We start from the raw sequence: 20,312 nt of genomic DNA, 5'->3' as shown, positions 1-20,312 counted from the left end.
TGAATCTCGGCTAAAATGTCATATAAACCATTTCTACAACCACCAAACGCATCGAAAACAAGCCATGACTAAACGAGCAGTTATGTAAATGCACAGAAGAACTGTGTGCCAAAATTTGACATTTTTGTACAACGTCTGGATATTCATGTATTGACAGGGCTGTAATTTTTCACTGTTTCACTTTAGAAACATAAATCTTTGCACAGATGATGTTTATATGTTGGTTACTGAATTTCTGGAATCAAATGTGAACTAAGGCATATTTTTAAAAGGGTTATATGCTAAAAATTACAAAAAGATTAGGCAAGGATAAAATCGACTTACTTTTTCTGTGTTCCAGTCTCAGTAACTTTGACACAGTAATATCTGCTTCAATATTTACACCTCTGATGAAATCTCACAAGTGTTAGCTTTATTTTGATACCAAGATTGTAAGGACAGAGTTTGTAATTGCAGAGAAATAATCAATTAAATTAGGGCATTACATTTTCGAGCAGGAAGCTCAGAAACCCCGTTGGGGCTTAAGAGGTTAATGTAATCAAATAACAGCTGTAATCCATCCTATGTCTTATTGATAGAGGTGCATTTTGACTGGCTTTCCTTCCTTCCTTCAAATTGGCAAAACTTTATTATAACTTCCAGCCTAAAGCCCACTCACATAGGCCAACTAATTGGTCAACGACCTCATCAATTCAAGCCCCAAACCCTTGCACCCTCAAACAACTGCTGAACATCTAAAACTCAAATGTTCATTTACTTGGTGTTGGTGTTAGGGAGTCTGTACCTAGCAACTGGTGGTTGCCTGGGGATTGCTGACTGGTTCTAGGCCTTGGTGATTGGGGCTTTACTGACCAAAGCTATTGGAGTGCATACACTATAAGAGTCCTCTTACTTTAGCCACTATTCACATTTTTCTAACATAATAGTTTTTTTTTCTTGCTTTGTAAAATCAGCTGCCCTGCCTCAATGCTTCCGATCGGTCATATATCACCAGCACCTCCCCGCTTCATGTAAACGAACTGCTAGCCTAGATTGAAGCCTCGATTGATTTATTGACGCTGACTGCTGATGTTGGGGTAAAGCTGCGTTTCGCTTTCTTCCAGGCTCCAGTTGCTTTGGCAACCCTCTAATGTATTTACTATGAAGTCGTATGTCTGTCAACAGTGTTCTTCACCCTCATCAGCACTCTCATTCTTCAGTTGCTCACCTGGGCTCGCCTGTCTACTTCCTGTCACCAGCAGTTGTTTCTCCTGTACTTGCTCGAAGTCGCATTCACTTTTCTGAATTTGAATGCAGCTTTATTTTAGCCCGATCAGGAAAAAGATGGTATGGGTATAAAAAAGGATATGTTCAGTTTTCTTCGTAGTACAGCCCCAGGTCCTCCCTCTGGTGGGAAACATGAGCTGGTTGGTGGCTTCATTGCTCTGTTTTCAAAGGGAAAAGGTAAAAAAAAAAAACAGGCACCTGCGTTCAGTAACAGCAAGGCTTTTGTTACTGAAAAGAGGGTTAAATAATCAAGATTTTGTGGTTATGATTTTTCCGCCAAAACTGAGCAGCAGTATTACTGGGGATTTATGCGTCTGTGTTAACTCTAAGCTGTAGGTATGTCATAACCACCGACCCCTCTAAAACCTTACGTGTAAACTCACGTACACCTGCCTGCACTTTAGTTCCACCTCGGGCAGTTTAGACATGCCAGCCTACATTAAAAGCCAACATTGATTTATTATTGTGCAACGAGAGCCTCAGACAGACGATAGAAACTAAACCAAGCTGTCTCTAACCCTGAGGAAGTTTTAGTTGATTGATTGATAATACTTTATTCATCCCGAGGGAAATTGGGTTTAAGTCGGTCTTAAATTTCTTTAAATTTTTATATATATCTTTTTTTTTTTTTTTCTGATATGCATCATATTCAAATCTTTAAATGCTGTGAAAGTTGGGTCACGAGAGAGAGATGTGCCCTTAAACCTGTCAGAAGTGACTTTTAGATGTCTGTGACAGCAGTGGGAAGCTGCCCTTTTCTCCTTCTCCTTGTTCTCGCCTCCCAGCCAAGTGCCGATGAGGTGGTAAAGGGCTGGACAGAGTGCGAGGCAGAGTTATCGGACGGAAAGGGAGAGTAAGATGCCCTTTTCCTCTCTCGTTCCCACCTCCACGTCTGTGCCCTTCTATATTTACAGGTCTATTTCCAGACTGACATGAATTTATGGGCTGGTATGAGGCTCTGCTCGTAACAGGACCCCCCCAACTTCTCTTTTACTGTGTGTTGCAGGCAGAGGTCTCTCTGCATCCTAAATGGCCAGACATGTATTCCCACAGATGTTAGAATTATTAGGCATCAGGCGTGCACACAAGGCAATTTTGATTTTAAGCTGCCATTGTGACTGTCATAGGAAAGTATTTGTGGCTCTTTGAGAGCCCCCTGAGGCTGGACTCTTTGCTCTTTATGCCTGTTTTAGTATACATTCGGCAAATAAATAACCTTAAAATAACGTGTGCCGTTTGATGAGCACTGTAATTCACAGGACTGAAATGATAGATGTGCTTTGAGCATGGGTGGCCTGCATTAAGAGGCTTGGGAACATAAAGCTGGCAGTGTTGTTGAGAAACAGGGAAGTGGACCTCAAACTTTGGGCAAATGACTGCTTGGAGAGCTCCCATTGATCAATAAAGTCTTTAAATATGGGGTTTTAGCAAATGTTATGAGAGTTTAGGTAAAAAATAGTGCATTTGCTGAAGGTAAAAATGAAATTCAATAGTAAATCACCTGAAAGTTAACAAGAAAGAAAGAGATATGTGAACTGAGCTAGAGAACCTGGTGTGTGATGAATTTAGGCTTTTAATGGAGGTGGGGATGAAAGACAAAACAAGGTCATCATTTTTTGCAAACTATGAACTATCTTATCTCAGCTGGCCTGTTTTAATAGTTGTTGAAAGCCAAGTTGTAATTTAAATAAAATTTCAAGTAATCACACAGCCCTACTTATAATTTTCTATCAGTACAAGTTCAGGTTAGCCCTATGAGTCAAAATCTTGGCTCTTTATGATGTCAGTGAGAGCAAGGATGTCATCTCAGGACTGAGCAATACAGGTGAAGAGACTGGTTGCTGGGTGAAACTGACCTGCACCAGAAAGCTCCCTGCAGATGTCTGGATGCATCCTCAATCATCCAGGTCAGAAAATCCCAGAAAGTTTGTTCTGTTCCAAGTATTGACGGAACGGTTTTTCCCCCAAAGAAAAGACTTTGAGATTTTCTTGTGAACACTTTGGTCACTAGCAGGTTACTGTGGAAGATGCTAACTTGTCTGCAAACACTTACCAGCTCGAGCTTGTCGAGCGGCAGTGAAGCATGACAACGTGTCATGCAGAACGGGGAACGACGTTCATCTCCACAGTAAAAGTTGTGCGCTACTGCTGAAGCCAACAACTTTCAAAAGCCGCAGCTTTTACTTTGAAGGCAAAAGGCCTCAGTTTCTGGTTTGTGTCACATTCCTCAGATTACCTACCACTTAGCAAGTAGTTGCAGAGTGTTTGCAGATAAGTTGGCTTTTTCCATGCAACTACAGGTGACTGTGGCATCTAGAGACAAAGACACATTATGAGAGCACCTGTCTGCTGGTCAGACCTCTGAACACCAATCAGGGGAAAGCGAGCTAAAATTACTCATTTCAAACAGTGGATAAACCCAAAGCCTGCAATAAAAGAGAAAAAAGGATTATTTTGAACTTGTAAACACAAAAAGCTACTCCAGTAGAGTCCAGGAATAAATATAGGGAGTGGAAATTAATAAATTAACTTCGCAACATTGAAGATTTGAAAGATGTGGTTCTCGGAGCTTTAAATATCAGTTTAGAGCAGCTCTTTGTTTGGTCCCTACAGAGAAAAATGGTTATTAGCCATTTTCTAAGCAAAACACAATCCAAATGTGCTCTTGAATTAGCATCTGAAATATGCTTCTATCTTATGTGACATGAAGGAGAATATCTTTTCGACATTTGGCTTCAAGAAAATATTTTTGCACATCTGAGAAACAGTTAATTGAGAACATTTTCAAATCGGTTTTTAATGAAAGCTGCAGCACAGCTTGACAGAAGCCTAATCAAATGTCATTTCCATCTTGTCTACTTCGGTTTTGTTCCTATGTTTTGCATGCTGCAAGCAGCTGTTGCAACTCGTCAAAGCTGGAAACAGTTTTGTTTTTTGGGGGGGTTTTTTTTGGGGGGGGGGGGGGGTTAAAATTATTTATAAAGTGGCGATTATTAATGAAGTTGTGAATCATGCAGTATAAATAAAGTCGCAGGCAGTGATTAAGCTTCACAAGACCAACGAGCTGCAGTGCTTACTCAAGTGGAAATGTTGTGTCTCGTCAGTAATAAATGGACCTAAACATCGTGAGTCTTTAACTGGGCCTGCACGTAGATTTCGTAGGTGGTCTCGGACTTTAATCATCGGGGTTCCTGAGGCTCTCGCACTTAGAGAAAAGCTGCAGTTTTCTCTTCTGTCTTTGCAGTGTTTTCGTCTACTTCACCGCCTCCTGCAGACACACGGTAGTGATAAAGCATGATTTTACTGGAATACCCTTGGACTGGCTGGAATGTGAGGTTAGATAGCTTTATTAGTCAAAGTCTGAATGTGTGCGCAAACGTGCATTTAAGAGGAACCCCGAGTGCGTCAAAGTTTGTTTTACATTCATTCTGTTTAGTTCAAAGTTTACTGAAAGCTTAAAAGCGACTTTAAGAGTTTTAGATAATGCGAAGGAAATTTTAGTGAAGTTTTATTATTGAGTGAGACGGACAACAATTTTCATTCTAGTTTGTCTTTGAATGGGTTTGTCTGTCTGATGTGACATCATCCATCTGTTTAGTAATGTCCTGTTATGAAGCCTCTAGTTTTCAACATTGCCATCTTGGTGTTTGGAAACTGGATGTGTTGAATGAGGGGCGGGTCTGACTGCAAAACCACACACTCATTCGGTAATGACTTGTGATTGGCATGTGCTGATGAGCATGTCCCGGTTTGTTCTTCTTTCTGATTCTTTTTGAATTTTGACGGTAATTTAAAAAATGAGCTTCAATTTTTGTTAAATATGACCTTAAACTAGCAAATAAGTCCATAAACTCATCACTGAAGTATTTACTGAGGTCGCAGAGTGAGGGCCATTGAGAGCTATTATCCCATAGGCTTACAGATCTCAATAGTGAGAGGTGAACCACTGAGGCAGGCAGGCAAAGTACTGCAAACCCCAAATACCACAGCTAACAACTTCCAGCCATCTTCGCGTTTATATGGTTAATGATAGCGCTGTATAATAATAAATTTGTATACATTTTGTAGTGTAGAAATGCTACAGTGCTTTTTTTTTTTTCTGACTGCAGATGCCACTCTTGTGGTTTCTGAAGTTTTGCATTCACGAAATGACCTGATAAGCACAGGTTTAAACATTTCCACAGAAACGGCGACCTTAACCAGAGGCGTTACACTCTCAAGTTGGGATTGTGGGTAGAGTCTTTCTTCTTTCAGATGCTCCCTTTAGGGGTCATCACAGTGTCACGTCCTCCTTCACTACCTCATCTGAGCTCTTCCTCTTTCTTCAACATCCTTTGGCCAATATGTCTACCATCCGTCCTCTGTACAAGCCCAAACTGTCTCAACCTCACCTCTCCAGCTGTCCCACTGATGTACTCATTTCTAATCCCGTCCATCCTGGTGACTCCCAAGGAAAATCTCAGCACCTTCAGCTCTGCATCCTTTCTCCAAACTAAAACATCGGAGCAGGTCTCACTAGTAGTTCTAGTAGGAACAAGTTAAGTTCATAAAGTCTGTCGTAGCTCACAGCCAGTCTGCTTTAGATGGTTTCAGCATTATGGCTTATAATCCACATCTCTATGGAAAATATGAAGGTGGTTTCCACTCCTGGAATTAGAGCAGGGCGATATGGCCAAAAATATTTATCACGATATATATTTGAAAATTTGCGATAACGGTATAACTGACGATATAATTGATGCGAGACAAAATACAACTCCACAACATTACTAGCGCAAAAAGACAACCTTCCATTTATTTTCACTTAAACAAGAAGCTGGTTTTTATGTACATTAAAAGCTTTATAAAAATGTAACAGTGCAAATGCAAATTCCTTGCTGAAAGTTTAACCAAAAGGCATTTCCAGTAGAAATGGGCTGACATATCCTGAGCATAACCATGTATAATATCCACTGAAGTTAAAAAGAGGTGCTTTGCAACATTAAACTGCAGTGTGCAGTACGTATTTTTCAGACCATAAGATTATAAGGCACATTAAGCGAAACAAAGCAGTCAGATAAATCAAACTTTATTAAACTCATTCTTCTTGCTTCCTCCACTTCTGTACCATTGATTCATTAATGAATGAATTCTGCTCTATTCCCATGTTGTTGCAGTATATTAATGACTAGCCTTGTATTGTGGATGGATTATCTCAGTTGTTCTCCTGACTGAAGTTTGGTCCGTTTACAGCATCCTGCCATGCGATTGCATTTGTCTCTAACCATTAAGAACATTCACGTTAACTTTTATAAGTGGAAAAGTGTTAGTGTTCGTCCTCCAGCTTCACTGTTTATGTTATACTAACATAGCTGTGTCGCTAGCGATCACGTAGCACATCATTATATACCAGCTAGCCCAACTTCAGTAACCCTACAAACGTCGCTGCTGTTTAGTTTCCTGTCTTCATTTATGTTGGAAGTGATAGCAGAGCTGTACGTTTGATTTTTTTCAGAAATCTCTCAGTCAGAACATGCTATATCATGCTTAGGTAACTAGTGAAACTAGCGAGCTAACTTCCGCTAGCTTCCTGCTAACTTCTAACTCCGTTAAATGTAATAACTTTTGTTTTCATGGATGCCTGGAAGTTAAACTTTATAGTTACACCTGGTAAAGCAGCAATGCTGATCGTTTTATTAAAGATGAAAGAATTTAGACAGTTTTTAACTCTCAGTGATGCTGCAGTGTTGTTTGACCTGAAGCATACGGAGTTTAGGACCCAGATTACTCCCAGATTTAAGAGCATCTTAGTCCGACAAATACGACAATAACGACGGCCGCTTGCATGTTCTGCAAAAAAATGTGCTTTGTCGTGTATCTGACGGACAAACACCAAACCAGTTCCACATCACTGAAGTTGCACCATTTTTACAAACCAATTCTGGTTCATCTGTTTCACTCAACAATCGGCCATGTGCGTATGAAAACAAAGGCACTGCACATGCGCGTTTTACTCATATTCTATCGCGATATTTCATTTTCCTATAGTTGCCTAACATTATACCGGTATTACCGTGAACGGTATAATATGGCCCAGCCCTACCTGGAATCTAGCTGTTGACCTCTATAGTCTTTTTAGTCTAGTGGCCAAAATAAAATACAGTTTTAAGTCGCTTTTGCGTTGGCTTGACTTTTCAAACTAAGAAGATATATCCTTTTGTACTTCCTATTGTTGGCCCTGTGTCACAGTTGCACTTTTATGTGAAAATGTCCTTTATCGCATTTGGACCAAATTGCGGACATCGAGGGTTAGTAAAGTCTGATCGATGGGCACACTGTAGAACAGGATGACCCCTTACAGTTTGACCGTTTGCATTGTTGATGCTGATATTTGCCTCAAGTACAGCTCTTCTTTGTCTTCCGTGCAGCTGCTGTGGTAAGGGTGGGGGTAGAGACGGGGGAAAAAAACAGAACAAGAACCAAACTGGACACACAAAAGTGAAGTGAAGTGCGTCTTTTCGTTCCTCGATCTGCACTTGAAAGGCCGCCAGTCCAGCTGTCGCGCAAGCCCATGTCAGGTCAACCCGTTACGCTGGCTGTTCACTCCCATGATGCCTTTCATCTCTTGTCCCAGCTGGGTGAATGGGGTTTGGGGACAGAGAGAGGCACGAGCTGAGGGTCAGCGAGGGCAGAGGGAACGAGACAGAGGGCGGCGGATCTGAGCACCTGCGCGTGTTGCAACAACACAACAATCTGTTAGCTAATGCAGGTGTTTTTATGACCTGATTTTGCCCTGAAAGTGTGTGTATGTGTGTGTTTAAGCAAGGTCAGCTTGGGTCAGTTGGGCTCGTGTCCTAAGAGTGTTGTTTTGATCAAAGTCCACGCCTGGACTGCAGAGAAACCCAGAGACCTCAGACTTTCTCTCTCTGTCTGTCTCTTGCTCTCACACACACCCACATTCAGATTCAGCCTTGCGTTGACCATAATTAAATACAGTATTGCCAAAGCTTGTTGTATGTAGTGTTAAGTATAATGATTCAGAAAGTTAAAAGAAAAGATACAAATCCACATAACTGTGCTGTTCACCAATGGTGGCTGAAGCTTGTTTTCCTCATCTCTCCATGCATGCTATTTTTTTTTTCTTTGTTTAAAAAAAATAAAAAAATAAAATCTTCTCCCTTTAGATATTAGTCTGATTACACTCCTCTAATTCCTGGACAATTTGAACGCACATTTGCTACAAACACAAATGAGAAGCAGTCAGAACTCACAGGTTTCAAAATGTTAAGAATTTCAGGAAGGAATGAAACAATCAGCAGTTCAATAAAGGAAATATTTGTGAGTATTAGTCATTCAATGGAGAAAATAATACTGCGTGTACTCTGTACTTTACTGTGTATAAGTTATAAAACTACAGTCTGAAAGCTTTTACTGTTAAATGACAGTAAAGTGCCAGTAACGGGCCTCGGCAGCAGTAAGCTGTTGTTTTTACAGCATGGTGTCATAGATTACAGCAACAGTTTCTTTCTGTAAATGTACAAAATAGTGCGGTTATGTCAGTGTACTCACTCTGATCTCTATAAACAGCCCTGCCTCTGCTGTACACGGGAGGAGTAGTGAGGCTGTTTTTAACACTTTAACAAAGTGAGCGTGAGTGCTGGCAGGATACTATCAATTACCGTAGGACTCTTGAACACGGTTTGTACCTATGCAAACACTGGAAACGGCATCTCACCTGTACAACTTCTAACACCAAATAACCAAACTTAGTTTAAATATTCAGTTTTATCTTTATTTTAAACTATCCACTACGTGTTGTTCGTTGCCTTGGTGTTATTCATTCGGACAAAGGATTTTGACAGACCCACAGTGCTTATATGATTACTAAAAATGTGACACATATTTTTGGAGGCTGCTGTCACTAGGCGAAATCAGTCACACAGACGGGTGCTATACAAAAAAACTCTTTCTGACTGCTTTGATCGCTAGCAGATTGCCACAGTCGCCTGTGGTTTACACTACAGACACTAGCTTGTCTGCAAAAATATTAACACTCTGAGCTGTAGTTTATCACTGCTTGGAGAGTAGTTTGCAAATGTTGCACAAAAGTCTTTCATATAAACTAGGTTTTCAGGCAGCACCTCTTTGTGACGAGTTTAATGTTGGCAACCTCCAGCAACCACACACCAACTGGTTGCATAATATACACACAACCAGTGGCTGCCGGGCAGCTGTCAGCTGTTCTTTAGGCTTTTGTGACTAAGGTGTTATTTGGCAAAGATGTTTAAAACCCTCCGATATTAGAGCGATAACCCCAACAATCAGGTGACACCCTTATGAGCAAATACACGACAACCCCATGCACAACCAGGCTCAGACAGGAACAGCTTTACGCTTAATCAAAAGGCAAGTTTTTAATTTAGTCTTAAAAATAGACGGTCTCCCAGTCTAATGTAGGAGCTGGTTCCATAGGAGAGAGGCAGGAATCACCAGACACCTCACCATACGATGTTATTACAATGCTTAACTCACGATACCATTTTTTGCGACCTTGAATGTTTTGCAACATGTTGAGTATTGTAATAACATATTGTATATTTTGATTTATCACCTTTTTTCAAAGTTAGAGTCGCAGAGTGAGATTGTGGAGGATACCTACACCATCACTAAAACCTGCCATAAATACCACCATCTGTTTGAATTAGTGTGATTTTTGATGATTTGTCACAGTTGTTGCAGTAAATTCACATTTGACTATTACATGTGTTCTCAGCAAACCTTCCTGTTCTCCAGGAATACAGCCAGTTAAGTGGAGTCCTCTCGACTTGTGCATGAGATAAGCCCTCTTGTTCGTAGTATTCCCAGAATATTCACTTTTTTTTAATAGAATATGAAAATTTAGTGCCCCTGTATTGCTACGATAGAGCAAAATATCACAATACTATGCTGTATCAAACCTGCCTACCTCTTAACCCAACCCACTCCTGTTGAAAGCTGACTCTGCCTGACATTGTATGTTTAGAAACGTGAGAGTAAGTAAGCCTGCAGTCTGAGAGCAAAGTGCTCTGTTAGGGTAATTTGATACTAAAATATATATCAGATATGAAGGGGCCTGATCATTTAGGACTTGGTGTGTAAGGAGGAGGATTTTAAATTTGATTCTGGATCTAACAGGCGCCAGTTAAGAGAAAGTCCTGTCAGTTCTCTCACTGCAGTGTTTTAGATCAGCCGAAGGCTTTTCAGGGAGCTTAAAGACGGCCTTGTTCATAGCAGAATTCCAGGGTGTGCTACACCTTTTGGGTTTTTTTGGTTGTAATTTGGTTGCATCAGGTTGTTGTTTCTTCTCTTATCCGTGTATCCCTGCCTTTCCGTCAGTCCATCCCTCCCTCCCTCCCCATGGCTAGCAAACAGAGGGGCAGCATTCCAGCAGTGTCAAAGCATCTGTATTGTGGCATGCTGCTCACATTGTTGTGTCAGACAAAGGCTCGCTCTCAGCGGAATAACCCAGCTGGACGGCGGCCATCGCCACGGGTCATTCGGGGCTGCTGGGCCGCACCACAACAACCGACCTGACAGCCCGACCCAGCAATGATAGCAGGGCAGGAAACAAACATTTTGTGTGTGTGTGTGTGTGTGTGTGTGTGTGTGTGTGTGTGTGCTTGCTTGCTTGCTGGCAGCGAGCAGAATCCAAAGTTCACCGGCCACGCGCACTTATTACCAGACAAACAGATTTTATTATACAACGAGGAGTTCAAGCCAAGCCTCCTCCGACAGAGATGTCTCACATTTGTGCTGCTTCTCTCAGGCGGTGATCTGTGACCATGCAACTGCTGTAGTTCTACTTTCTTCTTCTGTGATTGTAAACCTGCGGCTTGTGTCATTAATCGTGCCCTTTTTAAGATTACCAAACTGTTGGGCAACCTCTAAGCGTGGTGATAACCATTCCTGAGCTGGCAGAAGAGGGTCGAGTGTTTTTGCAACCCCTGCAGTGTCTTCCAACGCACGACCCCTCAGAAGCCACCAGAACCCCCACCTTTTCAGGATTTGGAGAAATGTTTGGGGGGCTGAGCCCAAAGCCAGACAGGGTCTGGTTCCAGTCAAAATTGGCACCGCTAGCCTTCAAAATGTCCAAAAAGATCATATCGACAGCCCCCCCCCCTTCCAATCAGTGAACCACAAACATTCCTGTTTCTGTGTGTGTGCTGTGATAATGTGTAATAGTTTTTCTATTAGCCCGTGGTCTCATTATAATTGTTCTCATTTTCCAGCTTGCTTTTTTTGTTTGTACAAACAGCAGTGAAAATGCTTGTGACGCTTTAAAGTTGTTTTTTTTTGTTTTTTTAAGTGCTTCCTGTAGGGCTGCTCAATTAATTGAATTTTAATCACGATTACGATCTGGGCTTTCAACGATCATTAAAAATGACTGAGCCGATTATTAGCCCCTCCCTCATTTATCCGCGACACCTTAAAGGCCGGTCCGTGAAAATATTGTCGGGCATAAACCGGTCCGTGGCGCAAAAAAGGTTGGAGACCGCTGATTAAGAGGACCCGAGGGAAGCTCGGAAAGCTAAGCAGAAGTTATTTGGAGAGGAGAGTGACTGCCATTTGGTTGAAAAGAGAGGTTAAAAAAAACTTCAGTGGTGTTGCACACTATTTTATATTATTTTTTTAAAGTCATTGTTAACCCTTTAAAGCCGGTCAAAGCAGCACGCTCCGTTTTGCATAACTATTTTTAAATCCCTGTAGAACCGGAACCATGTAAGCTAGCGCAATAATTTGTTTTGCATATGAAACTTACATCTTATGCCATCAGCTTGTCCTCGGTCACGGTTTCGTTCCACATATAGCTTTGCAAAAATTGCATAAAAAGCGCTTGCAGCAACAAAAACATAATATTCCAGAAACACGCTTTGCCGTTCCTATCACTTCCCACAGTGAAATGATGAACCTGCTGTTTTCTTTGCAAATTTGCATCATAGGATTGTTTTTTGTTTTTCCTGCAGTATATAAAAATTGCTGTATCTCCGAAATAAAACTATGAAGACACTCAAAATAAATTTCCTGTGGTGGGAAACTATTTTTTGCAACTTTATTGTATTTAAAGTTTTGAGGGATAAGCCTCTTAAACTTCTCCAAGTAGAAATATATGTAAACAAAACAAAAGCGATTTTCAATTTTTTTTGTAGTTTATTGCACTTTTTTGCAATTTATGTAATTACTATGGACTTAATGCATACATATTATTAAAATATGGGCTATAACAGTTGTATTGATGTATAGCAACTTGAAATGCTCCCACAAATGGCACTACAACATGTAAAATAATAATATAAGCTCTGGTGGACTTGGTTCTATAGTAGGTCTTAAAGGGTTAAATAAATATCGTCAAATAATCGTGATCTCAATTTCAGTGAAAATAATCGTGATTATCATTTTTGCCATAATCGAGCAGCCCTAGCTTCCTGTCTTTTGCTTAACCGTCTGGAGTCAAGTGTGCAACTGGCTGATTTTACCACAAACATTTTTAACGAATTACTTTTATCATTTAAAATGCAAATACAAGATGCAAATTTCTAAACCTAGTGTACACACAGGACACATCACAGGGCTTACAGCTGGCATTTTAAAATTGTTTATCATAACTCTGGTTTTACTTGTCTTTACTCAGCCTGTCAACACAATTTAAAAAACGGAATTTATTCGCGAGCCAGCGTTCTGCGGGTTACATCGTCTTAAATCGGTCATGTGATTTGGTCGCGGCAGCACGTGTGTCAACACTACAAGGTTAAACAAAAGTTCCACATCCAGAGATACTCACTTCAATATATGACAGCATTTCCTCACACAATAAACTTTTACTCAGGAAGTATAGCCAGGGAATTTAACAGTTGCCAAAGTATGGCAGGGAAAACCACCCTGGCTCTTGTTTTGAAAGTCTAGTGTTTTCTTATGGGCTGATTTGCCGGGCAGGCTGCTGTTGTGGCGGTCCACGGGACGTACCTCTTCTGCACAGCAGCTTCTCATTCTGCTCTGGATCCTCTGTGAGCTGCAGGTCTAGAACTTGTTTATGTGGAGCTATCCCATACTCGCTGAGGGCTCCAACCTGCAATCCAGTCCTCCATGGAGAGGCAGCTGAAAAGTCACAAAGTATTTTGCATGTTAGATACTTGGAGAGGAGAAAGTTACAATTAATAATTACAGCAAACGTCCTTTTGCCTCTTCTAGGTGGAGCTTACTTTCAGTTGTGTAGAGACAGAAAGGAAAGTCGTTCCTCTTGTTGTTCAGCTGCTCCCGCACACAAGAAAACCTTTACTATAAGAAGAAGGAACAAGTCAGTCAAATAATAAGTAAAAAATATATGAATTAATACCAATTACAAGTATCTGGCACTGATACTGTCATGTTTTCCTGACCTAACTAGCTACCCCGGTGCCCATGCTTGGTAAACCTGTGCTGTTGTGTCTTACTGACACTCCACACCTCACAGGTTTATGCCTTTAACGACGCGTAATCTCAACCTGTTTGTTCATTTGGAGGCTGATGATAGCTTCATGTAAATTCTTGAAGTTGTTGGTTTTTGTCTTGATTTTTTGAAAAGAAAAAAAATATACATTCTTCCCAAACTCCCAAACAGATTGTTCTTTTTTGTATTTGGCTGCCTGTGGTCAGTGTCATGTTGTCGCTAGTTTGTTGTTTTTGTGTTTGTCTTCATGTTTTCACTAACATGCTTTTTCCCCCCCCCTCTCTCTGTGTCTCAGACTGAGCGACGGAGGTTCATCGCGCGCCGCAGCCCCCCCTCCTCTTCATCCTCATCTCTCTGCTCGCGGCACTTGACTCAGCCTGTGACCTTTGGCCTCCAACGCCGTTGCCCTCTGACCTTCACTGAGACTGAGAAGCTGCTCCCTTCTGATCGCAGACAAAATGTCAAAAACAAACACAAAAAACCGCTTGCAGTTTTTAAAAAAAGTGTTTTTCATTTTTTGTTTTTCCTCTGTTTTATATGCATATCGTCCCTTTTTTTTTCTTTCTTCTTCTTCTTCTTTTTTTATTTTTTTAAATTAACAAATAATCCTCCCTCTCTTGACCGACGCTGCCAGCGTGCGCTGCTTCCCCGCCCCCTCTCAGAGACAGTTGGGCTCGTACTTATTCAACAAACAGAGGGTGAACTTTGGCTGAGGGGCGTCCTTGCATCTGCACAGAGCCTTTTTATCAGATGGTTCTGCTTCTCCATATAGTATTAAAAAAGGGAAAATGAAATTCAAAGGCATTACGGCACAGACTTGGATTTTTTTTTATGTTGATTTGAATTTAAATAGTCATCATTTATTATTATTACTATTACTATTATTATTCTAATTTCTTTAACCCCTTGTGTAATCCATCCTGAATGCCGTATAGTTATTACATATTGGATAAAGTGTTTATTTTTTTAATTCCTTAACCCCCTTTAATGGTACAAGCTCGCGGCTGGGCCCGTTTCAGTTTCAGAGTGGCATTGTACGAGTATCGCGTTTGATCCCAGGTACGACGCAGTACCGGCACCCTTTGGATCATCATGTAGCAGGGCGCTTGCGCCTCAGCGACACGTTAGCACCCATTGCCTGAGCGGGCCTGCTCTAAAGGGCTAAAATCAGCTGCAGTACTGCGCCAGTGTGGGTTTGTCAGAGTACCAATGCAACCTTAAAGCATTACTCCTCATGTTATATAGTGCTGATTATTTATATGTTAATGCAGGTACAAATGTTTCGGTACATTTCACTTTGTTTGTTCTTCTGACTGATGGTACTCAGCAGGGCGGGGAATTGTTATGGCCACTGGTGGAACACTGCAATGTTTTCGGTGTCATTTACAATCCACTCATTAGAAGTCTGATAATCTTAAAAGTGAAGCTACAGCTAGCAGTCGGTTAGCAAGGAGTAGCATAGAAAGTCAGAACAGGAGCCAAAAGGTGTTCAAAAGTAATTTTACACAAAGTCCAGTTAAAAGAAATTGTGTTCTGCTCAAACTTTAAATTTTAAACCCAATTTATATCCATTTAATGCTGGCTAGGTGTTTAAATATTGCACTACAGAGCACAGAAAGTCACTAAAATAGCAGTTCTTTTGTTTTACTTGCACAAAAATGAAAATGTATATCACTAAAAGGCAAAAAAATACACCTAAAAATATAAAAGTATTGTTAATATGAGCAAGGCCATAAATAAAGATACAGAGATACAACAGTACATGCCATCTTGTTAAAGTGGGCCTGTTATGCTAATTTCTGTTTCAGTGTTTTGGTTAATTGGATTCTACTAGAGCCACTTAGCAATAATCCTTATTACAGTCACCTGTTTGAAACAACCCATTTTAGCTCCCTTTAAACCAACTTTCTCCTGATGGATGCCCTTCAGCAGATAGACGGGACTCCTGTGCCTGAAATGACTGTATAAGAGATGTCTTCTCTCTGTGACATCAAAGAGAGCTAAAAGTAGAAAAAAGCCATTTTAGTTTGATTTAAGTAACTTCTGATTGGATGCCCCTCTAATAGATTTAAGAAGCAATTAAGTGGGGCTTTTGTCTGGTTTCCATGGCATCATGGAGAGCCAAAAGTAGGAAAAAAGTGTCTGAAACCAGGCATTTGGAGCAGTCTGAAGCCTGAGCTTTTGACTTTCAAAGAGCTGCATACACACAGGATAGAAACCTTGTTCCATTTAAAATAAGCATTCATCCTCATAACTGTGTGCATATGTGACAGAAAATAAGAAAAAGCATAACAGATCAACTTTGACACATTAAACCAAATTGTAAAAGCAGCTTTAGGCCATTATGTCATGACTGTTCCTTAAAGAATATATAATCGGTTTAAACACAGGCTTTATCTATGTGGATAGGTCTGCTACTCTTTTTGGGTCTTCATGCTAAGCTAAGCTAACCAGCTGCCTTCACAGATATCTGGGTGTTGTTAATGAACTCTCAGCAAGAAAATCTGATTATGTGGTTCAAAAACTCGGCTGAAAAAAAACAAAGCAACAACAAAAAAACGGATTTGTTGTTTTTGTTTGTTTTTTTTCTTCCCCGCCCTGCTGTTTCACTTGGTTCATCTTCCTCAGTTTTCTGCACAAATAACTGTTGAGTAGATCCAAGTAGTTCGTGTTTGTTTGTTTCATTCAGTTTTACCTCATGCGGTCCGTAGCACAGTTCAGATTAGCGAGGGAGAGTGGCGCCAAAGCAAACGCAGACAAACGCTGTGAAAGGTAAAAAGCACAAAGTACAGTATTGACACACTGAGATGCAAACACAGGAATAATGCACACACACACACACACGAAATGCAAGTGAACCATTTACTGTACTTTGTGAGCAGTGGCATGTACATACACACGCAAACCCGTACGTCAATAAGACGCATATCTCGGTCATGTGCCCCCCTCCACACACATTCCCTCATATTGCATACAGGCACAGAGGAGTCATGCAGCCCTTTTTAGTCGAGGGTACCTCCTGCGCGTCTCCGTTTCGGCCCTTTGTGAGCGGCTCTTGATGACGTGCGGGATTTTTCTCGCACATATGAATGCCGGGGTGTTCGTCAGCGGCTCCGCGTGACGTAAAGAGGTTTCCAGTAACCGGAGCTCCAGCCCCAGGTGCAGCGCACTGGACATACTTGCCCTGTGACACCCCAACCCACACACACTTATAGTGGCGCACAAATTGCCTCCTCTTTTTGTTTTGGCACCTTCACACACTAATACGCGCGTATTTAGCATTTATAGTCGCGCTGCTCTCCCACGATGTGCTTAAACTCAAAGACTGACAGCTAGACTGGTCCACAGAATTTCAGTGATTTCTTTCAGTATTTAATGCAATCATCCTGATTTTGTTTTTTTCTTATGATTTTTTTTTTTTTTTTTTTGTTATCCCACCTTTCCTGATGTTTTGGAATTTGCTTGTTTAACGATGCATCATCACTGTTATCCAAGCAGAGCCAGGAGCGAGGGAAGGCGTGTTTGACTTTGGTTTTGAAAGCAGCCTCGACAAGTTTAACTGAATAATCTTTGCTCCAATTTGCTCTCATTGTCCTGATACCTGATGCTGACTTGTAGCCGTTTGACCATGCAGACTGTGGAAGCTTCTTCTCAGGTGCAGGTCCCATAAAAAAGCTGCTTGCTTTGTTCACTGAAGTTCTGAAGGGTTTTGTTTCTTAAGCCTTGTTGTAGTCGTCACTAATATCATTTTTTTAATGCATTCTAGTTGATCTTGTTTCACTGAAGGAGTTGTGGTTAAACTTACTTTTCCTCTCATCTATTTAAATGCAGTGAAATTCTGAATGGATCAGTGTTTAAAATAATTTAAGGTAATAGGGGTGTGCGAAAATATCAACGAATTTTAAATGATTTCTTTGCAAACAGGGATAAACACAGAAAAACGTGTTTCATTAAATGTAAACTTATTAGGCGATAGGCCTGGATCAGTCGGTACAGCTGGTGTAAAGCAGCATTACATCTCTCCTACTTCAAGCCTGTTTCTGCTAGTTTCTAGCTGCATATCTTTTAGTCTATTAGAGTAGCTTAGCATGATTCACAGATCAAAATAACAAGCCTTGGTGGAGCCCCTAATTTTATCCACTGTCTGACACAACTAGCTTTTGTGTGATTGGCTGCCCATCGTGAGCAACTGGATAGGGCTCCTGGTCTGAGATGGCTGTATTGGGTTTCTCTACTCAGTGACATCACACAGACCCAAGACTAGAGACGCTGGTTTGCAACGGAGCGTTCCGAGCCGTGTGAAGCTGGCACTGATCTCAATATTTGGAAGTTTGTCAGTGTTCAGTACAAACGAGACAGAGGGCCACTTTAACACGCTCTTTCTGCTATGCTACGTTTCCATTTACACGCAGATAGAAGTGGCCAAAGATGAAGCGAGTCTTCCACAGTCTGCAAGGATCCTTCATAGCATAGAATCAGGAGGATTCAACTTCCTAACATCCTGCAATTAGCAAACGTGTCTCGATTAGCACAAACATTTAAAAAACCGTGGCCACGCTTTCCCACCACCCCGGCTCTGTTTTCAGACTCGTGCAATGATGATGACAGACCCCTGAAAATGAGCACGGTCGGTTTTTCTTTTTTAAACGTGACGTGTCTTATGTGAATTTAAGCGATTTTTTTTTTCGCACCCCCGACCTCCCCACCCCATCTTCTCTTTTTGAGTGAACAAAGAGTTAAATCAGTGGCCCGTTGAGACAAATGAGAATTTTTTTTTTCTCCTTTTTTGGTTGTTTATTTTTCTTTTTTGTGTACTTTGCTACAGCAATGTGTTGCTTTTGGGGTTTTCATGCTAAATGGTAGAGCTAGTTTTTTTCTTTCCCCCACATAATTTATTTGAAAATTGTACACGTCAGATTTGATCCTCTGTTTATTTCTTTGTTATAACTGAATTCATTCACACAGAATCTGTTTATTTTGGCAACAATTCAACCTCAAAACTGTCCTGTTTTCATGTTTAGGGTGGAGAATTAAGAAAGAAATAAGGCCTACATTATACATATATATCTATATATATAATCCTGACAGAGAAGACTTAGGGTACGGCATCATTATGCAAACTTCTGTTTTTCCTCTAATCCTTTGATTTATTTTATATTCTAGTTTACAGAGGGAAGAATTCATCTTATTCCTGGTTGTTTTGTCTCATCGAAGAGGCTTCTCTGAATACAAAGCGACACAAGGATAGGGGTTTTTTGTTTTTTGTTAAGAGTACATAGGCATTTTTTGCAGTTATTTGTATAAAGAAATTGGTTACAACCTGCCTAATGTTTATTTTTTTGTAACTATATCACAGTTCTTTTGGGGTTTTTTTGCTGCTGTGTAGTACAGTTATAACAACTGAAAATGCTGTCAGTGGCGAACTAAGAAGACAAAGGCGTGGGTCAGGAAAAATCCCACTCTCACCCCCGCTACCTGTGTTCTTATTTTATTTTTTCCAAGTTGAATGCTGTTGTTCATTAGCTTTACAGGAAAGAGTTCAAAAACAATACTGTGGAGGTGTGTATCCTTCGTACGTGCATTATTTTTCAGCGTCGTGTGTGTGTGTGTGTGTGTGAAGAGAGCTTAAAATTTAGAGAGAAAGAGAGAACTGGTGGGAATCCTCCTTGTGTAAATAAGGAAAACTTGAGTTGTTGCTTTTTTTTCATGTTATGATTGGCGCCTGGCAGGTGCCCCGCCCCCTCGCCCATTATTTTTTTTTAACTTCCTTTTCTCCTTGTCTCTTTTGTTTCCTTGTGGAGAGAAAAGGGGGGTCGGAGGGGGTACGCGGAGGCGATTTGAGCATCGGCATAGTGTTTATATTTATCAAAACTTTTTTGCTTTCGATAGAGCTATTGCAATAAAAATGTGTTCATGTAGCTGCCCTGGTCTCGGCCGTCTTCCTTCCTCTCTTTATTTTGTTTAAATTTTTTTTCGTCGGTTGAGTGTTTCTTTGCAGATCTGTGTTTGTCTTACGTTACACAACAGTTCAGTTTCTAAACACAAACAGGACTTTGACGTCACTAAAGACCCAAATAAATGTATCTGTTTTTGTCTGGGTTTGCTCAGCACACTGATGCACGTGATTCTCAAATATGCTGCGACACACCCACCCGGAGGAGCCAATGAAGTGTGAGCTAAATCATTTCAACCATCTGATGAAGGAAATATTTTTTCTTTCTTCCTCTGGGCACTCTGAAAGGCCACGAGGTTGAGAAATTCCCTGATAACTCTGGAGTCTGATAAAAACCTCTTTGAGAACCTCTGTGATTATGTCTAAAAGAATGCACCGGTGACGTCAGCAAGCGGGATTACGATAAGTCCTCTTGTCTTTAATAACCTCCTGACCCCCAAAGGGAGGCCAAATTTCCAAACTCATTTAGAGGAAATGTAAGCAGCACACACTGGGACCACCTATGCTCACGCTGACTTTTTAAATCATTGTTTTCAAACAAGAAATTGATTCAACTGTCATATTTTAAAAAGTATTTAATCCTTTGTGTGTCAGGGTTAGGCTTCTTTTATTACTGGGAGATTCCGGGATAAGTCGCATCATTCAGTTCAA

General features: G+C 40.8%; 1 protein-coding gene across 1 annotated transcript in view; it reads left to right on the top strand.

Annotated features, from left to right (window-relative positions):
- irs4b (insulin receptor substrate 4b) overlaps positions 1–19,626 on the top strand; it is a 29,970-nt gene extending 10,344 nt beyond the window's left edge. Inside the window, exon 2 of the mRNA XM_026162578.2 lies at positions 14,004–19,626. Within this exon, the coding sequence (XP_026018363.2) occupies positions 14,004–14,008 (5 nt within the window). The 3' untranslated portion in view covers positions 14,009–19,626. The remainder of the gene's footprint in view (positions 1–14,003) is intronic.
- The last annotated feature ends 686 nt before the right edge of the window (positions 19,627–20,312 follow it).

The sequence above is a fragment of the Astatotilapia calliptera genome, chromosome 3 (genome assembly GCF_964374335.1).
Source record: "Astatotilapia calliptera chromosome 3, fAstCal68.1, whole genome shotgun sequence".
Taxonomy (NCBI): Eukaryota; Metazoa; Chordata; class Actinopteri; order Cichliformes; family Cichlidae; genus Astatotilapia; species Astatotilapia calliptera.
This window is presented reverse-complemented; position numbering and strand designations above follow the sequence as displayed.